The following is an 8,858-nucleotide window of genomic DNA, read 5'->3' on the forward strand; positions in this document are numbered from 1 at the left end:
CAGTCACAGTTTTGTTAGATGTGAATAACTTGTGCCAGTGCTGTGCCAGAATGTGCGTTTGAGTTCGTAAAGTTGATGCCGATTTCCCTCAAAAGAGGAGGAAATTGAGCATGAATGGTGCCCAGGCTAATTTTTGCCTAGTTCATTTCCAGAATCTGGATTTTATTCAAAGTGAATTACCCGGCTCTCCTTGCAACTCAGTGGATGATGATACTTAGCTCCTTAAATGTAATATACTATTTAACAAAAACAGCTAACTTTGAGTTTTGAAAATTCTTAAGATCCTATATGTAGATCTGTAAACCAACAGGTTGATTGTATTGTATAGTGTATTTCTCTTTTTCCAGTCCTTTACCTCACTTCATCACAAACCACTGTCAGTAGACCTGACCGTTGAAAATGGACAAAGATTAAAAGTCATCTATGGCTCACTAGTAGGCTTTCATGCTATTGATGTGGACTCTGGATCTGTGTATGACCTCTACCTTCCAACACACGTAAGACACTCCAAAAAATTACGTAAATACCTCTGTTCTTTGGGCTGTGTATTGATGGCGGTCAGTTAAGAGTTGTGCTGTGTTTCAAAAGACAGGGTAAGAGACTAATTACTGTATGCCAGTGAATAGAAATCCACTTTTCAGATAGTTTTATAACGCTGAAGTTCTGTTAAAAAGCTTTTATCACATTTAAATTACCAGTTTTAATGGTTTAATGTCAGAAAGCCTATTGCATGGACAGTAATATTTTTAATTGATTTATCCTGGAAATTCAGCAATCAAAGACACAATAATATCTACATGGGTTTAGGTGACTTTTACAATCTACCACTGGTTTTCAATCTTGCTAACAAGCTGATTAAATTATCTCTGGATTGATCTGAAATTTGGCCTGGATTACAAAGACTATTGAATCCTATTTTAATCTTGATCCACTCCAAGCACATTACCCTTGCACCAATGAGTATCTGTAGGTGGAAGAGCCAGGTACACGTCGCACCCATGAATAATCTCAATTTCTTCACCGTGGAGCAAAGTTGCATTTGTTTCACGTGATTACAGGCCCAGGCTCTGTGCACAAGATGTGATTTGGTTTTGCAGAAACCCAGCTTCCAGACTAAATATGAATTTGCTGATCTTCTTACCATTCAGTTGCCCGTGAAATGGGTCCTTAAATTCAAAAGATTTTTTTTTACATTTTCCTCAGGATTTTCTCACTAGCTTTTCAAGAAGTTGGTATGAAGATGTTGATTTCAGGTTGTTGTGTACGTACTGCACTGTGCGTCTGTTCACTGAGGTGATGGAGATCACTGATTTCCTGCTTAGGCTCAGATAACAGCCAAGTAATTTCCCTGCAGAAGTGAACGACTGGCATGGGGCTGTCCAATATGAAGTCTGTGCTATTGTTTTCAACTTTTGTCTGCTTATTTTTTAACTGTTTTAGATAGTTATTTTCAAAGCTGTGAGTTCCAAAAGCCAGAGAAGCTTGAGGCTTAGGTCCAGAAAACAAGCAGGTTCCCTTGGCTCCAGTCTGATGGGAGGCTCCTGGCAAGGAAACTCCAGTGCACACTTGGAAACCTCCCTGAAGTCAACAGAGCTCCAAAGGGGCAGAGGGTTGGCTCACCCGGGTGCCGTGGCCTCCTTATATCCCCAGGCAGTGTGTTCCAGAGTTATGCTCTGGAGGTCTGAAGAAATCTCATCCCCGATCTGCATGTTGCAGCCTGTGCCTTGAAACCCTTTTATTTTTAAATCTCTTTTTCTCCACTCTCAGCCCCATGTTTTCAAACCAAATGAAAACCCCATGCCTCCTGTACAAGCCACTTGGGCTGCCCTGACAAGTGACAGCTTTTAGATTCTCTCAGACCTGTGTTTCTGATGGACACAGTGTTTGAGGATGGCTGTTAAGCTTATGAACTTCTCTTAATTAAGAAGTAGATTTTCTAGCTGTTCAGAACAAACTGTTGAATCACCTGCTAAAAGTTTGTGCTGTTTATTTCTGTGCTGGGCTTTTTTAAGGGACTTAATGTGTGTTTTGTTACTGGGTTTATTTAATCTGACAATTAGTAGCTTTGATGACTATGCAACTATGAAAATTTCACATCAGTTTATAAATCTAAGCATACTATCCCTGGCATCTGGTTGCAAAGCAAGGTGAATAATGACTTGTCAAAGAAATCCTTAGCATAACTTGCCAAGATAAGAAAGGCAAAGAAAAAAGTGAAACTTCTTAGAAGCTTTAGTTTTTCAACAGGCTGCAAATGTAATTATATATCTGATGAGAGAGATTTCCCAGGTGACTGTCCTGAGTATGTGGAGCACCTTTAAGACTGACTCCATTTGTGTGTGTTCTTGGACCAAAAGTTAGCATGTACTAAAAATATATTTTCCCTGTGGAGTCAAAGACCTGAAATAAATCTGCTGCTCCAGAGGCTCTATCTTTTCTGGTATTTTCCTATTTTAAAGAGCATCTGCTAGATTGGATAATTCTCTCAAGGAGCTTTGCGGTCGCAACAGAGCGGAGGACTTTAACAGGCTGACTTTAGATACTCTTGCTTTCTGGTAGCCTCTTTTCCTGGTTCCCCACCTCTTGCTTCACCTCTTACCTGCTTCGATCGCCCATGCGAGTGCCAAGGCAGCGCATTAGAATAGCCCTGCGGCTCTGGATTCCCGTTCTAGTGTTGCGGATAGTTGTTGCGGAGCCACGGAGTCAAGTGGTTGGCCTGGGTGTGTTCAGCTGGGCAAGTACAGCTTCAGTGCTTCTTTTCCTGTTCGTTGTGCCCTTACGCTGTGCATAACTGTATGTGCTTGAAGTAAAAACAAAAATGATGTGCGTTGGTGGCTTGTGAAAATGATGTAAACCTCCAGTCGTATGCTGCCTAGAAAAGTGTTAATTATAGTGGTTTCATTTGCTATTTAACGTCCTGTTTTCAGTAGTGCTTTAAACAAGGAAATGCTTTGTTACTGTTTGTTAAGGCTCTCCTTTTATTCTTTCAAAATCGCTTTCGTAAAACCCCACCTTCATGATTGTAAATTAGACTTTTGGGTTTTTTTCTCGGGACATGTTGGCTTCTGGGAGAGATTCTAGGGCATTGAACAGCTGTTGAAATCATTTGTGTGAGTGAAATGTGCTTTTCCCGTGGCATGTAAGCTGAACACCATTTAAATGGGGAAGTATTTTAGTGAAGGAGGTGGGAAGGGAAGGACAGAGAGTGGCTTGTTTTTGAAAGGTCCAGGTAGCTTTTCAGCTTGCTGTAAATGCTGTGACATTTGCAGATTTTGGCTTCTGAGTGGGGATAGGGAAGTATCATGGAAAGTGAAAGCACTGATTTCCTGGAAAGTGGAAGCTTTTGTCCTTCCTCCATCTTCTGAAATAATTGTGCATTCAAATTTATTTCACCTTTCTTCTGTTTCTAGAATGCAAGGTTTTGCGAGTAAGTAAATATTATTGTGTCTCAGTCGCTCCATGGCTTCTTGAAACCAATTAATATTGGTCAATGTAAAGTGAAATTCTGAATGTTGATTTGTTTGCAAACCTCCTGTCATTTCCAAGCGGAGAGGAGGGGAGAAAGCCTGTTTCAGAGGCTAGCTGGCAAACTACTCAGCCTTTCTGAAAACAGGCATTTCTTTCACTTTCCATGAGCCATGAGCTTGTTCCTTTTATTGCTCTGCCAAGCTCGTTAGATTGATGTAGTCACTACAACTGCTGTCCATTTTTCTGATATAAATCTTAGTAAAATATGATTCTAGATCCAGGGGACTATTCGCCCACATGCCATCATCATCCTCCCCAACACCAGCGGGATGGAGCTTTTGCTCACCTATGAAGATGAAGGCATCTACATTGATATATATGGGCATTTCACAAAGGAGACTGTTTTGCAGTGGGGAGAAATGCCAGCATCTGTAGGTATGTATGAAAAACAGCACTTTATTAAATATCAGACTCTGCCGCGTGAAGCCTGACGTCTTTATGAGGTTTGTATCCATATGAAAGTGGTTGTATGGCACATAAAGCAGCTTCTGAGCAAATCAGATGTGTAAAGAGCAAACAGATTTATGTGTGTTTGTGTTAAGGCAGCCAGGGATTGCAGTAGGGTCAACATTTGGATCAGTTTGTATTCTTGTCACACTGTTTATTGCATCATACCTTGACTCAGATCCAAACTTCACTGAGGATGCAGCTTCCCACCAGTTTTCACAGAGAGAATTATGTGAATTACAGAGGGGAAAACAGGAAAAAAAATCCTACTTTGATTGTTCATAGCCCACAGTATTCTAAGTAAAAATTCACTACTATAGAGAGGTCAGTTACTCAAGATGTCTGTAACTGCTGTCAAATGACCCCTTAATTTTATTACTTCACATTCACAGTGCTGGCAGAGAGGGTATTTCTAACAGCTTCTCAGCCTCTCCATGCTTGCAGTTGGCTTTGTAGAAGGAGCTTCTGTTTGTATTGCAAGCAGGACAGCTGTTTGCTTCACCTTCCTCAGAGGGCTTCAGGTTAACAGTGTGGGGGAAACAAGAGCAACACAGACAGATTTTTGGGTTTATTACTTGTTGGTTTTAATTTCTTCTACATCTTAAAACAAACATACCAACAAACAAAAAAAGCCCAAGACACTTTGTGTCAAGACAAGGTTGTACAAAAGCGTGTGATTAGCTTGGCAGAAACTGGACACCACAGTGAAAAATGGAGGATGTTCATCTCTGTCCTTTCACTTCTAGCTGGGTCGTTTTAGGGAAAGTCCATCAGAATCAGTAGAATAACACCCTTGAGTAAATGCCAGGTTTGACATTTGTAGAGGGTTTTCAACAAGAAGCTCACCTCTGAAACAAATCGCTACAAGACTTTTTTTCTTGGGCACTGTTTCAGTCAAATTCAGCAATAAAACAGCTTCAGGTTCAAAATCCAGGTGTAAGGTTATAAGCTAACTGTACAGTGTTTCCATCGCTTTACTGAATAAGAGCCCTAACTCCAATTCTCAGCCCACAGTCAGAGCTACAGGGCGTAATTAAAATGTATCAAGTCAATTCTCCATTTTTCATAGGAATATCTAATAGTCTTTGATATGTTGAAATGTTACGTGCCCTCTGAGTTAAAGTCAGAAACACCCTAAGAAACAATCAATAAGCAAAAAGCAATTACCCAGCCAAGGTAAGAAGAGTTCTAATGAGAAATATTAAGCATAATTGGAAACTGCACTGATGAATGCTATCTGGAGGAGACAGGAGCTGTCAAGAAGTGTGTTGCTACAGGGTGTGCTTCCTCAGGCCTTACTGAGGGTAGTAAGCTTACTTAATGTGAACATTTTCTTTATTATTTTTCATTTTCATGCTATAGGCTATGTCCTAAAAAGTCACTGCTACTGGATAGTGTTTCAAAGACAGATGATACAGAAGGAACAAAGGGCTTTCTTCCATCCTGCTTTAGGAAAGGGGATATTGCAAGAAGGGTCGCACAGATCTATGACTCCTGCTTGGAAATTTGCAGTTTGTGTCACAGGGCACTGATGGCTCTCAAAGCTTTTTCACTTAATCTAGATACAGTTTGCAGAAATATCTCAGAAGTGGAGCAGAGAGAGTTTAAGTCCTCCTTCCTAATGTTGCTGAAAGTACTGACTCACCAAACCCACAGACAGGAGAGAGAGGTTTGTAAAGCATTGTAGCCTGGAAATCACACTGCCTTAACTTCAGTAAAAGTTCCATTGGGTGTACCCAGCTGGCACTGAAGTGAATAAAGCTTTGGATCAGCTGAATGAGTGATCTTTTGTGCCAGTTAATTACTCCAATTTAAAACATCCTTCAGTATACATCTGTTTAGACATATTCTCCATTCTCAAGGTTGATTACAGCTTCCTAGAAGGAATCCCATTTGGACATTTGCCTTTCCACGTGCTCTGCAGCTCTTTCTCCTGTTTTTCAGCACACCACTCTGATAGTCACTTGCATGGGAAGCTATCAGTATGAAATTGCCTAAGCATCTTTGTTACACTACTTTAGGGCAGTTAAATAGGAGAGGATGGAGAAGAGAAAGCTGAGGAAGCTTCTGAGGAAGCAGAGAGCAAGTCAGAGGAAACGTTTTTGGTGGTAGGGTTAGGAGTGCTGAGTAAACAGCGAGCTCTTTGCACAAGTTCTCCCAATGCTCAGAAAGCAAAACTGTAGGTTTTCTCTGGAGGGGAAGTTGTCTTGTCTCCATTTCTTCTGCAGATCCCACAAGTGAAGGGAGACAGTCTCTAAACAGCCTCTCTCAGTTGTCATTTGAAATTTTTCCAATATGTTATGTTGAAAAGCCTTGTGTTTCTGCTGCTGCTGGAGCACTTCTGGTATCTCAGAAATGGATTTCCTTGGAATGGAAATTCTTTTGATGTGGTACAAGATTAATTTGATTTCTGATAGGAAACACATTTCCACTAAAACCAAATTAACCTAGCCTGTAACTCAAACTTTAAACAAAGAGCTCTGTTAACTTTTATTTTCGTAGTTGTTTCCCACTAGCTCCTGTGAATTTTCTTAATCCTTTTAAATTGTCTACAGACAAAAACTTATAATTATTACAAGAGAAGTAATGACCAAACTTGAAAGTTTCATTAAGAGATCACGTTTTCCTGGAACCTCCAGACCCATTTCAGATGTCCTAAAGTCTGTGAGAGCTTACCTCAACATTTTTAATCTATGTTTCAGAGATAGAAGGGTCTTGTGTTAACCTTGGGGTGCTGTCTGGTCATACTTCTCTCCTTTCTTGATTTCTTTAAAAAATTATTTTGAAAGAAAACTTTTGTAGTTGGCAAGAATATCTTGACTACAAAAAAATAAAAACCTGTTTGTATTATAACTGATTAATTTAGGACAGGGAATCTAAGTATAGCTTACTGTCATAGTCTTTAAGCTGGGACCTCTGTGACCTATCTGTTAATAAGAAATTGGAGAGAGGAAACTCAAATCCCATGGGAAATCAAAACTGTAAAATTACTCAACCTGTGTTGAATCTGAAAGATATTTCACCTATGCCGGGCTAAATACAAATATAGCTGTAATGTTTTCTTTCTATAAGATAGGATTAAAAAGGGGGTTAAGAAACATCAGGTTGGTAAGATTTGGGAGCACTTTTGCCCTTTTGTGTGACTAATGAATTATTTACAGTATGTAGTCTTAGATGGTTGGCACAAAACTGGATATTCCCAGAGTGGGGAACCAATCAAAGTCCTTAGTTGACATGTAGATAGTAGAAGCAAAAAGGATGTTACATAGAGAGAAAGATAGCAAAAGGTGCTTTGAATTACTGCCACAGTGCTCTATCAACAGACTCACCAGCTCTTGAAACCCTTGCTGCCCAGGTCATGCACAAAGAGTCTCTGCTCTTATCTGAGTGATTCCTGTTGGCCACATCTGCACACTTTTTGCCCTAGAAAACAGCAAAAAGCATTCAAACAAGGAAACCATCATCCGAGATACATTTCTGGTTTGGGTTATCAGTTCTATTGGAATGATTACAAAGGAGTGAGCAGCCACTGGGAGCAGAGGGAACAGAGCTGCATAGAAACATACATGTTTAGAAGAAAAACCCAAACAACTTAAGTCATAAATCTATGCCTAGCTTGCTTGGGGTCGTTAGGGAACTGTATGTGTTAACCCTTTGTCCAGTGCAATCTAACCAGAACAGCAGAAAAACACCTGCCTGCTATGGCCAGTTTCTTCATTTGTGACTTTATTCAGCCTCAGTATTTCTTCCTTTATTTTTGACTCTAGCCTCTGTCACTCAGTAAAGGTTGTCCACAGCTGTGACTGGAGGAAGCAAAATATCCACTTCTATCCAGATAACATAAATAATTGCAGTAAAACTGTTTAAGAGAATCGCACAAGGGAAGGTACTGGCTCCTTCTTCAGTTTTCCTACCCAAAATTGCGCAACTTTGGAGGCATTAAGTTTTAAGGCATTGGCAACAGTTGTTAGTACATGGAAGTAACTAATGAGTTCCTAATCAGTGATCAGCAGCATCACTGGAGAGCTTGAGGCTGGGTTTCAGTGGGAGCAAGCTTTACTACTTCACAGGACATTGTTGATATCTCTGTGGGTTATTTCCATTCCCAATCCTCAGTATGTATGTGTCCCTTCCATATGTCTAAAAATAAATCGATAAATATGCTTTCCCCAAAGAATGGGGAACCAATAAAAGTTGTAATTTCATGAAGCATACTGGGTTTGATTGAAGGGCCAAAGAAGGGTTCTGTGGAAGTGTACTCAGATCTGTATGTTCCCTAATAGCTGATATCTTTTACTGCCAGCAAAGACATCACTGGATATCCTCCTTTTAATGCTTGTGCCCACCTGTGCACTTGCCTGAAGCAATTTTCTCAAACATATAAAAAAAAGCAAAACTGAGTGCCTTTCTTTGCACTGAATTTCATCTATGCACATGCTGTCTCCCAACAAGGAATTCAGTAGTGTATGCTCCTTTACCCTGTGAAATGGAGTTTGACATTATGACTCGGGCATGCAAAAGTAGGTCAGAAGTCTCTAAATTCATGTTCAGTTTGTTCATTTCAGACTTCTTGATTTATCTGGAATCAGTTGCCTGGGGAATTTTGGAGTCTCCATCACTAGAGGTCTTTAAGTTCAGGCTAGAGGAACAACTGTCAGAAGTGATACTGATGTGGCACAGAGATATGGATGGAAAGGAAGATGCATTAAGACCCTTTCGTGCCCTATTTATGTAACACTAATCAGAAAAGCTCCATTTTATTCATTTTTGCTAAAAGCTGGCCTGATTACGCTCTCCCACAGAGGTCAGTTGGAAATCACTGCTTAGGGCAGTGAGCCAAACTCAGTACATGAGATCAGAAATGGGATTTTTGAAGGGAAAGA

At 40.2% G+C, this 8,858-nt stretch overlaps 1 protein-coding gene across 1 annotated transcript in view; it reads left to right on the forward strand.

Moving 5' to 3' along the window:
* Window positions 1-8,858, forward strand: part of LOC103773496 (mitogen-activated protein kinase kinase kinase kinase 4-like) — a 92,200-nt gene that overhangs the window by 78,840 nt on the left and 4,502 nt on the right. The window contains exons 27-28 of the mRNA XM_008940866.1: window positions 348-497; window positions 3,744-3,903. Of these exons, the coding sequence (XP_008939114.1) occupies window positions 348-497; window positions 3,744-3,903 (310 nt within the window). The remainder of the gene's footprint in view (window positions 1-347; window positions 498-3,743; window positions 3,904-8,858) is intronic.

This window comes from Merops nubicus, unplaced genomic scaffold, assembly GCF_000691845.1.
Source record: "Merops nubicus isolate BGI_N331 unplaced genomic scaffold, ASM69184v1 scaffold10465, whole genome shotgun sequence".
Classification (NCBI taxonomy): Eukaryota; Metazoa; Chordata; class Aves; order Coraciiformes; family Meropidae; genus Merops; species Merops nubicus.